A 19,078-nucleotide genomic window follows, 5' to 3' on the forward strand; every position below is an offset into this window, starting at 1 on the left:
AATAAGACCAAGTTAAAAGACTGTTTTTTTTTGGGGGGGGTTAAGAAAAACTTTATTTTATATCTAACAAAACTGAGGCCGTGTCCGAATTGTGCAAGACCGTACTTGAAAGCAGCATCCTCCGAGTATGGTCTCGCAGTGTGGTCTTGAAGTCGTGGACTGGAAGTGAAAGTCTTTCTAATTGCACTTCGAGTGCAGCCCCAAATACGATCAGTAGATAAAACTGAGGACTAGTATTCCTCGTGTTTTAAACACTTGTTTCTCACCATAGAAATCACATAGCATTTTCGAATGTTGTTTGACATGCATTTCCACACATTAGAAAAACTTCAACCAACAACTTGCTGGCCTAAACCTGTGTTGCTGCTGGCTTTCTATTGTTTGATTTCAAACAAATGAACAACTAGTGCGGAAATCACGTGACCCAAGTCTGCAACGATCCGTACTCCGAGCTATGGTATCGATTGCTTGAGTACTTGGCGCTTTTGAACCACACTAGGTGACGTCACTACCGTGAAGACCATACTTCAAGTCTGTACTTCGTACCTTTCGGACACAGCCTTAATTTAAATTTTGATTCTATAAACAAATAAATTTGTTACAGAACAAAATCACGAGTAATAAGTATAAATGAACAAATGAATAATAAGCAAAGAGTGCAGTAAATCGTGGAAAAAAATGATGAGAGAAAATGAATGATTTGTGAAGTTTGATATTATTTTAGTTATTGCTAACCCACTCCCAAAAAGAGAGTGGATCGCCTTGTAAATAAACTTCTTTCCTGCTGACGCGTGAATCCAGCCATAGATTAAATCAAACCAGGTTAACTCTCACACTATTTTTACATAAATATATATATATATATATATATATATATATATATATATATAAATACATATATATATATATATATTACTCGGGTACACTGATGGTGAGCTTACCAAGGTTTGTTCAGCATTTTTTCCTCAAAGATAATCTGAATTTGTGAAAATCATAAAATATTAACTATTATCGACATAATATCGTGTGTGTGTGTGTGTGTGTGTGCATGCGTGCGCGAGACAGATATATATATGTGATGGGGCTTAAGTTTTGTGAATCACATTTGTGCTCGTTTACAAGCTACGAATCTTCGTAAAATGACATTTTGTATCTTACATGTCTGCAATCAGTTGACACAGTTTACACTGACATTTATTATTTCTAGGCCTCAACGAGCAAGAAAATATATTCGACTTTATGCCCTCTACCCACTGTGAAATTTGTCTGTGTTGAATGGCGACACCCTATGCAGAGCCATATTATCCAGTGGAGTATAGCTTAGAAAATTAAAAAAACATACATGGACAAACGAAACTATGTTTACATGTAAATTTGTCTTTGAACCAGAGGGGAAATAAGGGAGTGTGCAGAGATCATTGGTGTCACGCAAGTCGGAATTCCTCAAGTACAGTGGTGGGTCCGGACACACACTATAAACGTCCTTGTTTCGTACCCATCAATGCAATAAAACAGTGAGATGAAATGAGGTTTTTCTTTACTAGACTGTAATTTCATCATGGCTCTTGCACCCTCCCCCCTAATCAGAGGGTCTGCGCACGCCTATGCTCGATGTACCTGGGTATATAACATACGGCTACAGAATTCGTCCGTGCGTCTTTTCAAAGTGTGCTGTTAATCTGACACATACGACCTCACCCTACTGCAGAGTGTAGGCATGAAGAAACTCTATTATTATTACATCTAATTTGATTTTTATTGCATATTAACAAGGCCATTCTGATCGTTTAACTCTGGGTAGGGTTATTATGTGAAAGAAAAAACCCTGCATCATCATATGTGACAATTTCCGGGGCCGACATTTCAAATTCAGTAGATGCAATACCTATTGGTGCTTTACTTTTTTCTTTTGTCATTCTTTGGCATTCTTTTGTCTTTCTCTGATGGAAATTTTCTTGCTCGTTGGGATATAAAAATGTCATCTCACCTTCTATTATTCTTAGCTATCTCTTTTCGGGGACACATGCCCCTGAGTCCCCGGCTAAATCAACCAATAACTCTCAAGTACACGTGTTACAAACAGGACTTTGCAAGTGACAGAATATTTCAAGACTTGTCAAGTTGAGTAAGTGTTAATGTATTTTCAATGTCTGTGCGTGTATTCATTTCTTAAAACTAAAGTAAATTTCACAAATAACATCTAAGTTGCAACAGCATGGATCAGTTCAAATTACAAGCAACTTGTCTGACACAGAATTTATTGTGGTGCATTGTAACGCCGAAGAAAGTTGATGATGGTATTATGTATATCTTCTGGAACATGAATCTCTTCTGCGCCCTTGTACAGCACTTGAACAGCCGTGTACTTAAACTCTCTCCTACGAGACAGTTCATAATCATTAACACACACAAATTATAACCCCGCAGGAAGCTAAAATATAGTTTAATAGTATGTATGAAAATAGTGACATTATTGTTTTTTTTAAAAAAATAGCTTATAACACTTTTCAGAAGGCAACAAAACTGTGCATACCCATCACCAAATGATTGTATGTACTTATGGGAAGGAGTATTATTTTCTTTAACCCTTAACTGGTGTGGTGTTCTGTCAAAAAAGTACCGGGAATTTTTAAATAAAACGCACAATTTTCATTTATTCATCAATATTTATTTTGTGGCCTTCAAAGTAGGCCCCATTTGATGCAACACACATATGCCAGTGTTTTTTCCAGTCTTCGAAACACTTTTTATAGGCTCTTTCCGGTATGGCCTTCAACTCCTTCCACGAATTTTGCTTTATGGTTTCAATCGAGTCAAAACTGGTACCCCGGAGCGGCAATTTTAGTTTCGGGAATATAAAGAAGTCACACGGGATTAGATCTGGTGAATACGGTGGTTGATAGATGGTATTTATTGTGTTTTTGGCCTTAAATTCGGTCACAACTGTCGCTCTATGCGATGGCGCATTATCGTCGTGTAAAATCCATGAATTGTTCTTCCACAAACCTGGCCGTTTCTGACGTATTTTCTCACGCGAACTCTTTAATATGGCCAAATAGTATTCTTTATTGACCGTCTGTCCCTCTGGAACGAATTCATGATGCACCAAACCACGAATATCGAAGAAAACAATGAGCATCACCTTGATATTTGAGCGACTTTGACGTGTTTTTTTTTCGGTTTCGGCTCGTCTTTTGTCCTCCATTCTGATTGGTTGGTTGGTTGGTTGATTTGGTGTTTTAAGTCCACTTTATGCACAGTAAGGCTAATCGGGACTGGACCTACAGTTTAAAGTGGAATCCGAACCACTATGTGCCTCCACCGGGTATCGAACCTCCTCCATTCTGATGACTGTTGACTTGTTTGCATGTCAAACTCGTAGACCCATGTCTCGTCACCAGCTATGATACGTTCCATAAATGTGGGATCAGAATTGGCGCGATCCAGCATGTCTAAAGAGACCTGCTCACGATACTGTTTTTGAAGAAAATTCAGCTCTTTTGGAACATGCCGTGCGGCGACGCGTCTCATGCCCAAAATATCCATCAAAATCTAATGAACAGATTCGTGACAGATCTTAAAGTCACTAGCTATCTCTCTCAAGCTGGAATGGCGATTATCGAGCATAATTTCCTTCACTTTTTCGATGTTTTCATCGGTTGAAGAGTTCGATGGTCGTCCAGAACGAGACGTGTCTTCGACGATCTCTCGGCCCTCTTTGAACGCTTTGTACCACTCGTAAGCCCGTGTTTTTGATAAAACTGATTCACCATAAGTCTTACTAACATTTTTAGCGAGTCAGCACACGAAATTCAGTCCGCAACACAAAATTTAAGGCAAACTCTTTGTTCAAAAATTTCGTTCATTGTAAAAATGGTGATGCACTACTGAAGTGGACTGATTAAACCAGCTGCTGTAAACAAACTGATTGACAGATCGCGCTCACGTTTGACATAGTAATTAAGTATAGTGCTACCAAATTACGGAAAAAATATTTTTAAAAAATCATTAGCGCGGGTCTTTTAAATTACAATTTCCCGGAACTTTTTGACAGAATAGTAAGTTGCGCTAGTGGTGTGGTGCGGGTCAAAATGAACCAGGGTTTCTTTTCTTTATTTTGATAGTATATCATCAAATAATTATAAAATTGAAATCATATTGATTACATTAATGTTAATTAAGTATACAAAGCATACTTTCGCTTAAAATTCTTCACACTAAAATGTTGAAAAAAATTATCAACTATTATTTACATTTTTTTTCTTGTTTACAGAGACTGATATTTTTGTTAAAAATTCTGAACTCACTAATGTTGAAGATAATTGTTCAGTATATGAAATTAAGAAAACAAACATGAATAACAACATTGACATTCATAAATTGTTTATGAATTGAATAGTTATTTTTTTCTACATGACTTAACTTGGGTCACAATATATGCAAAATCTCGCAGTACATTTTCCACACACAGGCCGTTTGCACTTCTTACAAAGCTCAGAAACCTCACTTTCAATTTCCACATTATCATCTGACTCTTCATTTTCAATCAAACGACGTATAGCGTAACAATCGTTGGCCAAAGTTTTGTTCACGTTTCGCGCCATAGCACCAAACCCCACAAAAAAATGATAACGTAAACGATCTGGTGTGAGTCAGATTGACCCGAACTCGCTACTATACGAAAACTATCAACTGCAACTGTCAGGTGGCAACTGCTGTCAATGCACACTGCAACAATAAACAGCTACTGAGAACAAAAGCTCTCTACCAGGAAACTCATAAACTACAGAAACGGAAATTCATGCTTGCCAGCGTTTTGACCCGTACCACACCAGTTAAGGTTTTTAAATAAACAATGAAAAATATGTTTTTGATAGAGAAACTTGTTTATAACTATGAACTCAGTCGACAATTTCGAAGACAATATTTTGAAGTCTAAATTATTATATACATCTAAATCTTCTTGTCCCAATGGCAAACATTAGAATAAACATTCCTCTGGGGTGAATTAATTAGATATCATAAATAATTAGTAGTATCTTAGGGCATCATCATTGCTGTTTTTATGCCCTGTTCTAGAACAACCTTCTTAACATAAAAAAAAAAAAAACATTACCCGTGGCAAAACAACCCTTGAGAGCCAAAGCTTACCTAGCCACTGTCGGCCGCACTCCTGACAGGTGCCTCTCTACGAGCGTCACTTTCTTGTAATCAGTAAGTTAGGACTCTCCTATAGGAACACTACCTTCCCACATTCAATTATTCAGAATGCTCCTTTACGACGGCCTCTTTCTCAACAGGACATTTTGGACATAATTACATAGAACAACAAATATTAATTATATTTCGCTTAAATGTTAACGCTGCAGAAATTAAAGAAGATTAAAATCTCAAAGGATTTCTAAAAATTAAAGGATAATTTTAGTATATTACTTATAAATTATGAAAAGTCAGAAAATCATATATCTAAACTATTGCCTTAACAACCCTCAAACAGGTGAATACTCAGGGGGTGCTCGTTGCTATGTGAAGTACGTATGCATTACGTCATCTGGGAGGATCGGGTTTGACGGTGCTCGTTGCTATGTGCAGTAAGTTTGGTGCGGGGTACATTTAGCTACTAACACGTCGCAAAAATCGAAACAAGCAGGTTATTGATTTTGTAGCGTTCGATTTATTTTTATTATATTTTAGTACTTGTAGACTGCAATCATGTCTAATTGTGCTGCAAGCTATGAAAACTATAACCAGAAAACTAAAGGAACTGACATAAAATACCATAGATTTCCAGTCGATAATTGCGTAAGTAAACAGTGGATTCATGCTTGTAGACGAAATGTAAAAAATGCAAGTGTGCAGTGCCAAATATTGTGAAGAAGACTATGTGCGAGTTCTAAAAGCAGAATTTCTGTATTTTCCACCAAAGAACGTGCTGAAGCCAACTGCAGTGCCATCGCTAAAATTACACCCAATTACTTTAGTACCAAATAATCAAGGAAATGGTATAGTTCTCCTAAATGCTTATCTTCACAATATGATTCGCTTGTAGGACGTGTTGATAAGGTTTGCAGAGATGTACGCTATGAAAGATATGCAATAAGGAGACGTGCCCTAAACAAGCTAAAGAGTATGCTGCCAGAAAAGAGAAAAATATATAGACGAAGGTATATGCAAGCAATACTTCGTTGTTGGAAAACATATTCAATCGTTTACAAAGGAAAAACACTCGTCTGCATAACGAAGCAAATAAATTAAAGATTACAAACAACCTCTATCAACCTGCTTTAACTGAATAAAGAACTTCAAAATCTACAACGTAATCTAACCGACAGTACCACAAGAAAAGTCATCAATATCTTGAAAATGTGTTCAACTAGTGCGAAGTACGTAGTGAGCCTAACTGATTTGTTATGTACATTTTATGTAAGTCGGATTTATAATTATTAACAATTTCATTTAACACAGACCGATGTTAATTGCGATTTGTATGTTCACATTATTGTGAAAAACGTTGTCGGAAATGGGCATTTCGAATAACTTTCACGCTATTCGAAATGAAATTCACTTAGTACATCTTTAATTCGAGTTACATAGCGTTGTATGCACGATGGTAAATATTGCATGAATGAATATTACACCCATCATTGAAATTTTTGCAACTTTGTTCAATTTTGGTATTTCACAAATATATTGTGAATAATTTTGTACCCTTGTGCTCAATATAAACCAATGGATGTTACATTATTTCTTTGTAGTACATTTCTGTCAAAAAGAGCAAGATCTAAGATTAGTGTAATGCAAGTTACTTCGTTAATGTACAAATGTGTGTCGCATATCATCCTTGGAGTATATTTTCCGGTTATACAACTGAGACACACATGGAAATGGAAATGGAAAATCTGCGGACAAAGTCCTTTAACGATTAATGATTCGTACAGTTGCACGGTCAATCATTGTGAGTTCATGTAACTTTTCTCCTTTATTGTTTAATTAAACTAAGATATTTTCATCGATATTCTCAAAGCGTTTCATTTACCTTGTGATCATAAATCTATTTCTATAGGCTTGAATTAGTAGGTTAAGACATTTAAGTTTGATGTTCCTAGTACTCATCAAGTATTTCGAGTAGGTTAACTTAGTTAAATTAGTACTTGTACACTTTGGCTCGTCTTCTGCACGCATTTGTATGTAAAGTTCTTAATACGAAAAAATACTTGTTAGAACTATGACAACGATAACTTGCAACCAAATGTGAACCAGAGAAATTAAAAATATCTGCAAATTACAAACTGGAATTGCGTTTTCAAAGTCTGAAACTACTATCTTACAAACTATTTCATCATTCTTCCTCCACATAAAACTTTCCAAAAAATGTTTGCATGTGGAACTTTGATCCGTACGTAAATTATTGTACAGTAAATAAATATATGAAGAAGGTTGGGAATTCTTTCGAATTTAGAGTAAGTTTCAAATGCAGAGTAAAATTTTATCTAGATTGTATATTGCTTCTTTCACTTGATAATTTCGAAAATAAAGTTACATTATGGAGAAAGGTAAAGATTGGATTTTAAGTATATCAGTATAATTTTAAAACTTTCTGATGTTATGTAAAATTTGAAATGTTCCTGGAAATGATTGCAACGTTCTCAATGAATAAGAAGGAACTATTCAGTCAGAAAACTAAATATTAGGATTTTGTACTGCGGTGTGTTAAATGTTGTAAATAGACTATACCGGACTACTATCGGATTAAAAATTACGGATATTCAAGTTTGGACTCCAATTAAAAGTTAATCTGTAGAACCACATAAAAACGACTTACATCAAAATTCAGCTTATTCAATTCTGTGTCAATCTATAGTTACCAATTTATTTTTGATTATGCCTTCTATTTTTATCATCGTGAGAACAAAATAGGATTATTTTTTAGTTTGGCAAACTATCGCTCTCTCTGAGATTCTATAAATAAAGAACGAGTGTTTTTTTATTTATAGATTATATATTATATAATTTATTTATTTGTTATCCAAACTCTAATATCCATAATTTATAATCCGATAGTACTCCTGTGACGTTCTGTGAGGCCCGTAGTACCTCCGAGGCTTCTGTCGATCTCCTTGGCGTAGTGGTTAGCACATCGCGCTTCGACGCCAGGGGTCCCGGATTTGAATCCAATCGGGTAAGACATTGATTTGTCCTTAATGAGAAAATTGAGAATTTAGTAAATGTGATAGTATATGTGAAAACAAATATTGATTAATTGATTTGCTTCATTTTACTTCGCTTCTTGTGCCACTTTTGGCTAATTTGCGAAGATAGGGATGAGTGATGAAATGATAAATGAACACTCACAAACATCCATGCCCAAGCCAGGATTCGAATCCAAACCTCTGGCGTTGAAGTGCGATGTGCTAACCACTACGCCAAGGAGGCCGGCTTGTGGAAACAAAGAAAGAGATCGAAGTGGGGGGAGTTACCTCTTATGGGGTTTCCTTTCGTATTTAAAAAAAAGACAGAAAAGCAAAAATAAACCAAATCTGTCAATCAATTATTTCTTTGTAACTCTTTCACTATGCACTTCTTCTTTAGCATGCAACGTTTCTTATTAAAATCATAATACGATTTATGAAATGATGAAATCTGAAATTCTAATGAGAACACGGACAACCTTCTTTGTAATATATCGATCAGGTTTCAGAAATGAATTTTTACAATACGTTTGTTTGTGCAATTTTCCCTCTTTTAAAAGTAGCATCTTTTAATGATGTTACTAATCATTAAAGGAATACCTCAATACCATCCCGAAGTATGATAATTAATATTTACCCCTCAAAGTAATCAAACACTTTCCCTCTCTGAACCTCGCATAGAAATGATAGCGGCCGTTTGCTTCGGCCAAGCCCCAAACGAACATAACCGAAGGGGCACCGAGCATAACCGATCCTCCCACATGACGTCACGCGCTCGTGCATGATCGGCAATTTTCGGATGGCGCTACCTTATATATTAAGTTACCTTTGGGGCAAATCCACAAAAAAACGGGGAGACACCAAGGTACCTTTATTAGGTATGCCATTCCCGAGGTTCCGAGATTTATTTCCATGATCCTGTGCGCGCTGTGACGTCATTAAGAGGACAGAATCGAACTTACTTCGTTAGCGTTTACGGAAGCTTGCCATAAATGTATCGATTTTTATGTGTACGCACCTTTTCTTGAAGTGCCCGTATAATGAGTACAAATCACCTTGTCTGTTCTGTTGCCACGTGCAAAAATAATGGAAGGAAATCGTCTGGAATAAAATACCCTTGCTTCCCAAAAAATGAGTTGCTGCAGAAGGAATGGGTGAATCGTTGCAAACGAAGAGAGAAGTTTAATGTTAACAATTCACGTGTATGTTCAGTTCACTTTTTACCTGAAGATTACAAGAGACCTGAAAAATGAATTATTAGGATTGCCTTTGAAAAAAGAACTTCGAGCCGAAGCAGTTCCAAATCAGCATTGGCACGGAACGCCAAGCACATCACAAGAATCGGTAAGTAATGCTTTTCTATCAATCAAATCAATGTAAAGTTAAGTTTAGATTGTGTAATGGTTCTTTGCCCTTACCCGTGTGAGATAGGTCAAGAATGGTGCTCGTGTCATTACAATTTTATTGTTACATACTTAGTGTTGGTCTTAATACTGGGTTGGAAATGTTATGTTTTACAGCCTTATTATTATCCACGCTTTTAAAATGCCTTAGACAGCAGCAACTTACGAGTTGCACAATTAACTTTTCACGACACAATTTTTCATAAATTATTCAAATTAAAGAGGTTCAATTTGTTTCTCCAAACTTCAGACTTACTTCCACATTACTCTAAACGCCCTCCACATCATCACAAGTGTAACTTTTAAAAACCACTACACGATCAAAACTCAGTTTCTGGTTATTTATTTACTAAATATTGAGAGTAATATAGACCCTTTCAGCTTTGAAGCTCAAACATCACCGAGGAATAAATACTTTGAATATCCCGTGGATAGCCAACACTAATTTTAATTTACACTTGTATTCACATTGTGCTCGTCTGTAGACAAATTTGTATTATACAAATAGTTGAGAAAATGTAATATACGACTTATAAAACAGACGTTTTGCCCTTGCACATCCTTTGAACATTCTCGTCAAACATTGAGGTTGTGTAGATAATCATTGTAATGCATACGTATCAAAACGGATAAAGTTCTATCAATGATATTTTAATTATAATCAATAACACAATATATTGTCATGAGAAGTAGAACAAGCACCAAAAGCTTAAAGAGTCAGTCACATTACAATATATATTTATCATAGCATAAATATATATCTAATTTAAAGACACCATACAAAATCTAATACTTCGTGTTGCTGGATTGAATTGAATTTATTTTATATGAGCTCAAATGAGCCACAGGGGTCCAGTCGGTTAGGCGTCTGACTGTCACGCTGAAGACCTGATTTTTCCATCTTTCTCCCGAAGTTCCAGAGTTCAAGTTCCAGCGTGGGCATGCTTGTTCTTTGTGAGTGTCCCTTCATCAATTTAATGTAATCACAACTTATCCTCATCGTTAGCCAAAATGGAAGGAAAGAGATGCTAAATAACAAAAACACAAATAAAAATTCATCCTAATCGCAATCAACTTGGAGAATCTGAAGAGTAACGTAAAATAGCTAACATACAAATACATACCATATGTAAATTTGAAAGTGTAAATAAACTACAGAGTGGGTGAAAAATAACTCGCTATTAGAAATATTTAATAACCTTAATATTAATTGATCGATTTTAATGGAACTAGTTATACATCGCACAGTAGAATGGTACAACTTTACAAGTGCTAGAAGTTCACATAGGCACAATTGTTAAAATTCCACATGTGCCAGAACATGCCGAATGCAATTCTCCAACTGATCCAAAGTCTTTGGCTTTGTTTTATAAACTAACACGTAAAAGTCACGTAGGGTGAGGTCTGGGCTTCTTGCTGGCCATTCATGTGGACCTCGACAAACCCAGCCAACGTCCCGGTAATTTGATGTCGAGTCAGTCACGAACAGTGCGTGCAAAATACGAAAGGGCACCACCTTGCATGAATATGAGGTCATTTAAGTTTTAAGAGAGAGTTATTTCTCACCCACCATGAACTTAGTAATTATTGTGATACTTACAATATTGTCTTATTTTTAGGTTGAAGCAAGAAGACAGCGCCTGCAATCAAGAGAGATAAGAAGCAGGGCAATGTCGAAGCTAAAGGGACTCTCGCCAATTAAACTAAAATGCAGTCAAATTACTAATACTCAATCTATCATCAAGTTACAGGAAGTTACTGAAGCTCGTGAGGAAATTAACAAATTAAAATCTGAAATCGAATGTTTAAAGAAGATTAATGCAGCGAAAAACACGGCGTTAAAGAAACACGATGCAGCTTTAAAGAAAGCAAAATATTTAGGTTCTGTGAAGAATGCACGGAAACTGCTATTGACAAAGACTTATAAAAACAAAGTAGTGAATAAGGAAGTATACAAAATATTGTCCAGGTATTTTACGAAAGGGCAGGTTAAGTGCTTGTTAAGTGAAGGGAAACGAGTGAGGTGGAATTCAGAAGACATTGCAAATGCATTAGCTTTGAGGGCTCTCTCAACAAAATCATATGCATTTTTGAGAAAACGTAACGTTCCACTTCCTGGACGTTCAACTCTTCAAAAGTGGACTAAATCATTTAAATGCAGACCTGGAGTTTTAAATGAAGTATTATGTTTGTTGAAAGCTAAAACAAGTGATTTTAACGATATGAAATGCCTTACTGTACTTTCGTTTGACGAAATGAATATTGACAGTCGCATCTGCTACGATTCGCGTGATGTAAGAATATTAGAACCACATAATAATGTCCAAGTAGTCATGCTTAGAGGTTTGTGTGTTCAGTGGAAGCAACCTGTGTATTATGATTTTGATGTAACCATGACAAGTAAATTACTTCAAAATATTATCGAAGAATGTGAGAAATCAGGATTGAAAATTGTAGCAGTCACGTGTGATATGGGGGGAAAGAATGCCAAGGTGGTGAAGGAATTGTGTATTGATACATCGAAAACTTTTTTTTTTTTCAATCCTGTTGACTCTAACAGGAAGGTGTGGTTTTTCACCCTTCTTCTAAAGCTTTTACGAAACCATTTTTTGGACGAGGAATTTATTTTACCCAGTGGTACACTAATAAAGAGAAGTCTCATCGAAGAACTTCTGGAAAGCCAGGCATCAGAACTGACAGTAACTCATCACATAACAGATGCCCACATAAATGTGAAAGGTCGTGCCCGTCAAAATGTAAAAATGGCTGCAAGATTAGTATCTCGCCACACAGCATGCGCCATACAACATGTGTTACACAAAGACCGTGAAGCAAAGTTCTTCCAACTAGTAAATGATGCCTTCGACGTATTAAATTCTAGACGTCCTTACGACAACAAAACGCCATTGCGTAGTGGTTACGGTCTTAATATCCAAAGTCAAGAAAATACCATAAAGAGGTTTCCAGAAATTTGCTCACAGGAAATGCTTACGACATTCCCCTCTGTACAGTCACGGACAGTGCCGGCTTGTAACGATTCCATTGAAAGTCAATGTATTCATTACAAGACGGCAGTGTCCGTGACTGTACAAGTGCTCCAGTTTCTGCTTCTGAAAAACGCCAGGAATGTGCAGAAACTACCGAAGATCAAGAAGAAAACTTAAAAGATTTTATAACTAATGAACTTTTTATAGGAATTGTTGATGAGAAATTTGTAACATCTTTTCAGAACACGTCACAGGTTACAGTAGATCTAGACTTACTTTCACATGAGACCTTACATGCAGACTTGACAACTTCACAATGTGATCAAGACGTTAATTTGGATGTATTGCGTTATCTTGGTGGATATATCGCATACAAGTGTCGCCATATCAACAAACATTTGGGAAAGCCAGGCACAACATTTCTAGTTCCTGACGAAAGTTCCAGTGATTGGATAGCCATTATATCTCGTGGAGGGCTTACAGTTCCATCAGATCAATGGATGGACACCATAAAACAGTTTGAGATTGCATTTGCACTTTTCCACGGAGAAAGATATGCAAATGCTCCCAGCGTTATGACTTCGTTATGCAAGATATTAAAGGAAAAATTCCAGGATATTCACGAAAAAGTTATATCAGAATACCGTATGTCCGGACAAGAAGTGTTTCATTAGAATTAGACATTTAAATAAGTCTCTCCAACAGATGCAATAAATAGGTCAGCAGCAAAGAAACACCGGCAGTGGACTACATCGACAATAAATCACGCAAAATAATGTATGATGAAATAAAAACTATGCATTGTTTTGGAATAAATGTATTCTCCTATCGCGAATTTCATCTCTTGTTATCAAATTAAATTAACAGTTTATGACAGTTGTATAATGTGAATAATTTTGTACTAGAGTGTATGGAGGTAGAAACGTCGCTGTGACGTGGTGAACGATCTCAGAGCTCCTCATGCCTCGCGGCTCGAGCGAGGTGGTTAGGGGGCGGTGCTAGCAGTTGAAACGGGAGATCGCTTGACGTCGGACTGGGTAGCGAGCAGTGGCTTGACGTTTGTACGGGGTGTAATACCTGCAATTACGTGTTCGTATTGAATAAATAGTAAGTCAAGGAAACTGATTCTTATTACTTCCCGTCGTCATAAGTATGGCGCACGAACAGGAGGACTCGATCGTCTACGTCGTTAGAATCTGGTTGTAGCTGTTAGATGGAAGAATTCAACTTTTGCGTCTGTGATGTTGGAACGTAAGTACTGAACTTTTCCTATGTGGAAAAGAAGAGGGACGAAAAACTTAATCGTGCTGTGATTGTAGCACCGCGGAACAAGTTAGTAGTGTTGAAGCTAATGTCAAAGCTGATATTAACAGTGTTGAAAGTAACGTCAAAGCGGATATTAATAGTGTTGAGGCCAGTGTAAGTAATGTAGGCACCAGGTCTCTTAAGGCAAGACTTCGAATTATTGGCAGCACGAGTCGAAAAGAAAGTGTTTGATAATTTGGTCGAAAGAAAGGAATGCGCCCATGAACTAAAGGAACAAGTGGTCAACTTGAGCACGAAATTGGAAGAGAAGATAAACGAGGTTTCTCTTACGTGTGTAAATCAACATAAAAAATTGAGAGAGGTTTTCGATTCTCATGTAAAACAGGTAGAAAATGAATGCATAGAAATTAAGAAAACACTCGAAATGAATCAAGAGAAGTTTGAAAGTTTAGTCAACCTTGTACATGGAAATAAAAGTATTATGAAGGAGCTGTTTAATAACATTAGTGGACATGAAGTTGCTATTGATGAGTTGAATAGTAAATTTAACGAAATTAGTGTTAAGTCTGGACAAACTATTCAAGATCTAAAATTGAGCGTTCAAACCGTTCAACAGAAAATATCTAGTAATGACATTACTGTTAAGGGTTGCTTACAACAACTTACAGAGATTACTAACAAATATGAGGTTCTAGATGATAAGTTGGAGAATATTCGGTATCAAGTTAGACATTTAACGAATGATTTTTCCATTTTAAGAGTAAGTGCTGAACCGGTAAAATCTTCTTTAGGATTATAAACTAGAGTACAAGGCTTAGTTAGTCCTGTTGTTTCTAGATTGTTTGAACTGCAAAGGGAAGAGAAGAAACTTCTTTACCCATTGAAAAACTGAATATATCACGTTTAGAAAGCAAAGAGCATTACGTAAAGGAGAATCTGATTCAGATGTAAAATCTTCTAGCTCTGAAACTAAAGTTCAGTTAAGTGGGCTTAAACGTAAATCTGCAAGTAGCTATAAGAGAGGTACAGTTGCAAAAAGCATGTCAAGAGATAAATTTCATGATAGTAGTTCGGAAAGTGGAACTGATCACGAGAGTAGTAGTTACAGAAGGAAGTTTGTACCTAGTACACTTAAGTACTCTGATCTAGATAGGTTACCTAAATTTACTGCAACTAGGATGGATTATTTGGCGTCACAATTTCTTCAAGAGGTTGAGGATCGCTTGGATATGTTAAATGTTCCAAAAAAAGATTACATGAAGTATGTACCAATGCTTTTGAAAGGTGTTGCTAAAAATTGGTTCTCTCAGGATAGAATACACATTGTAGATTATAGTTCTTTTAAGGTTCTTTTCCTTAATGCATTTGAAAGTGCATCGTGGAAGTCAACATGTCTTGCAAATGTCTTGTGCAAGAGATACAGCAAAGAAAGTAGACAAACTCTGTTAAATTATTTCTGGTCACAGATTAATTTACTAAATTCCATTCAGCCAGACATGCCAGAACAGCAAAAAACTATTTTAGTAGCCCAACAGTTACCAAATAGAGTTAGAGAAGCAATCTTAAATCAACCTAATATTAGTCTTGGTACCGCTGCGGAATTGGTTGCGCGTCATGAAGCTTTGTATGCAAGTGGTGAAGGTGAAAGTAGGAGAGATGGAAGGCCTGTCGGTATTAGACAAGTACAAGTTGTTAATGAAACTAAAATAAATAATCAATCTAGAGTAAGCAATATGCAAAATTCTAATACAAGCCATGAGACTAATGTAAGGAATTCTGGTAATTTCAGGAGATATGCCACTGATAATAATAGTAGTAATGATAGATCTGGTCAAAGGTCTTGGAGAGTAAACCGTTTTCCATATTCCGGTAATAACTATAGAAATAGTAACTTTCGAGGTAGATACAATTATAGTAACCAAAATCGTATAAATGCTGATAATAGTAGGCCTAGGTATAGAAATACTAGTACAAACACTGTAAAACAATCCTCAAAGAAGTGAACCTAGATCTAGTACTAGGGAAGAAATAGAAAATGGTAATGGTGGGTCTTCACTTAGGGTGAATGCGCCCTGGTTTGTGCCTGAACAACCTTTAAACTAGATAGTGAGTCTATTGTTATTGTGACACAGAATAGCATAGACGAAGATGAGAATATTGTGTCAGTAGTCAATCTTAATACTGAAGATTTAAGAAACAAACTTTGTAATGAAAATTCTAATAAAGCAAACTGTGAATCATGCCTTAAAAATGTATGTAGGGTAGATATTAATTTTTATGAAGACTTGTTAGAAGATGAAGCGAAATATAGTTCTAATAACTTAATGTTACCTGTAAACCTCAGGAACAAAGTCAAGAATACAACTTCTATCTTTGCAAATATTAATGGGATAGAGAGTAAATGCTTAGTAGATAGTGGTAGCGACATTTGTTTGATGTCAGAGAACAAATGGAAAAGTATTACTAGCGAAGTCACCAGACCTAAATTAGAGCCAATAGAAGACATTATTTTGGTTGACTATTCTGGAAAAAGAAAACAGAAAGTACTTGGAAAATTTTGTGTGGATATAGAAATTGAAGATATTATATTTTTTGTTCAGTTTGTTGTCGTCAAAGATTTGACAGTAGAAATTCTTTTAGGTTTAGATTTTTTGTATAATGTAGAGGCTCTTGTAAACTTCAAGGAAAATTCTTTATTGCTTCACACCAAACAAGGTGCACGGTTAGTTAAATAATTACCTATATCTTGTCCAACTTTTGATGTGAGTGAAGAGGCATAGAGTAGTTGTCTTAATGTAACCCAAAAGTCAAAAGAGGAAATAACTATTGCTAGTGTAGAAGATCTTAAATTAAAAGCTATGCAAGCTGAAATACTCGATGAAGATGAAAAGAAACGACTGTTTGATTTGTTACTTGAATTTAGGATGCTGTTTGATGAAAAACCTGGTTTATGTACTAAATATGAACATCATATTGAATTAGATAAAACAGAACCTTTAGTTTCTAAGCCATATCGAATACCTTATCATTACAGACAAAATGTTAGAGATCATATTCAAAAATTACTTGAGTGGGACATTATAGAACTTTCTGATTCACCTTATTTAAATCCGCTAGTAATAGTTCCTAAGTCTGATAGAAGTGTAAGGGTATGTACTGACTTCAGGAATATTAATCAGCACCAAAAAGTTAGTCAAATTAGACCAATTAATATTGAAGAGGCATTACAAGGATTTGTTGGTAGACCATATGTATCACTGGTCCATATGTCCTCTGGATTTCATTAAATTTTGTTGTCAGAGTCATCTAAAAAGTATCCTGCATTTTTGTTTGAAGGTAGACAATACCAATACAAACGTTTAGTATTTGGTACATGTAATGGAGTACAAGCATTTACGATGGCAATGACCAAGGTATTAGGCGACATTCTGTCAGAGAATGTTATCATTTATGTTGATGATTTATGCATTAGAAGTGAATCTTTAGAAAGTCACATAGAACATTTAAGAAGTGTATTTTCTAAATTAAGAGAGTCTGGTATGACTGTACGTCTCAAGAAGACATTCCTCTGTAAAGAAAAGTTATTGTACTTGGGTTACATTATTGACAAAACAGGTATAAGAGTAAATCCAGAGAGAGTAGAGGCTATTCTCAATCTTCCTACTCCGAAGGATGTAAAGACACTTCAAAAAATAATAGGTTGTTTCTCTTGGATGAGAAGATTCATTCCAAACTTTGCTACAAAATGTGCACCTTTATATGAATTGTTAAGGAAAGGTAAGAAATGGATATGGACTAAGAAGGAACAAGAGAGTTTTGATTTGCTCAAGCAAGAAATTTCTATTGATGCTAAACTATTTCATCCTGATCTTAATCAAAGGTTTTATGTCCAAGGAGATGCTTCTTTACTTGGCATCGGAGAATATTTGTATCAAATAATTGATGATGAGAAAATAATAATAAGTTATGTAAGTCGTACACTGAAAGGTTATGAGAAACAATACACCATAACCGAGCTAGAATGTTTAAGTCTTTTATTTTGTATTGAGAAATGTAATCAATATCTTTTGGGTAAAGAATTTACTTTAGTTTGTGATCATAAGTGTCTCACTTGGCTGAACCATTCGAAGAATTGGAACCCTCGCTTATTGCGTTGGTCCCTTCAACTTCAAAAATACCAGTTCATTGAAGAATACTGCAAATGATCTGACAATGGCCTAGCGGACTTATTGTCCAGACAATTTTCAGAATCAGAGCCGATTTTGATGCACATCAACAATAATGTAAGGTTTAAAAATTAAGTATTAGATATACCTGTAGAGTTGTTAGTCCAAGAACAGTACAATGATAAGCTATTTCAACCTATTATTGATTATTTGAACAATTGTGAAAGTGTAAGTGTAAGTTTACCTCAAAGGTGTAGAAATTGGAAAAAGTTTTATAAAGTATGCAATGGAATTTTGATGATAAGAGATTTTCACTTTGAGAACATCTGGAAAATATGTATACCTCAATTTTTAGTTTCTGTAATACTGAGGAATTATCATGATAATATGGGCCACTTTGGTTGTGAAAAGGTACTCAGAAGGGTTAGGAAACTGTACTTTTGGCCTGGTGTGAGAAAAGGTATTCTGAGTTATATCAAAGATTGTGAACTATGTATGAAAACGAAGCCGAGTAGACATCCACCCAAGAGCATATTCCAACAACATTGTAACCAGGGTGAAACTACTTTGTTTTTAGATATACAAGGACCATTAATTAAAGGCTCGCAAGGAGAAAGGTTTCTTCTAACCTTACAAGATGCTAACACTAAATATCTGTTCGCTTATCCAATGAGGTCAGGTACAGCCAACAGTATTGTAAAAGCCTTGCTAGAAGGATATGTCAGGCATTTCGGCATTCCACATAGGTTGGTCAGTGATAACGCCACGGTGTTTCATTCTAACAAATATGTAGACACTTTAACAAGCTTAGGTATAAAATTGGCGTATACCCCAATATATCACCCTAGTTCTAATTTGGTTGAGAGAATTCATTCTGAACTCAACCGGGTCATGCGTGTGTTTTGTAAAAACAACCACAAAGATTGGCCGAAATATATAGATGGAGTTGTAAGCTTATTAAATGATAGCGTACACACACAGCTAGGATTTGCTCCCTCAGAGTTACAACTAAATAGAGATCTTAACTCATGTATTTTGAATCATTTTAATTTACCGCCTAATGAAAT

General features: G+C 35.8%; 1 protein-coding gene across 2 annotated transcripts in view; it reads right to left on the bottom strand.

Annotated features, from left to right (window-relative positions):
* Nucleotides 1-920: 920 nt before the first annotated feature.
* The window catches only part of LOC145987156 (deoxynucleoside triphosphate triphosphohydrolase SAMHD1-like), a 295,372-nt gene continuing 277,214 nt past the window's right edge, over nucleotides 921-19,078 (bottom strand). For both annotated transcript variants that reach the window (XM_083121664.1, XM_083121663.1), the window contains exon 10: nucleotides 921-2,378. In XM_083121664.1, coding sequence (XP_082977790.1) covers nucleotides 2,258-2,378 — 121 coding nt within the window. In that variant the 3' untranslated portion in view covers nucleotides 921-2,257. The remainder of the gene's footprint in view (nucleotides 2,379-19,078) is intronic.

The sequence above is a fragment of the Lepisma saccharinum genome, chromosome 4 (assembly GCF_977018435.1).
Source record: "Lepisma saccharinum chromosome 4, izLepSacc3.1, whole genome shotgun sequence".
NCBI lineage: Eukaryota > Metazoa > Arthropoda > Insecta > Zygentoma > Lepismatidae > Lepisma > Lepisma saccharinum.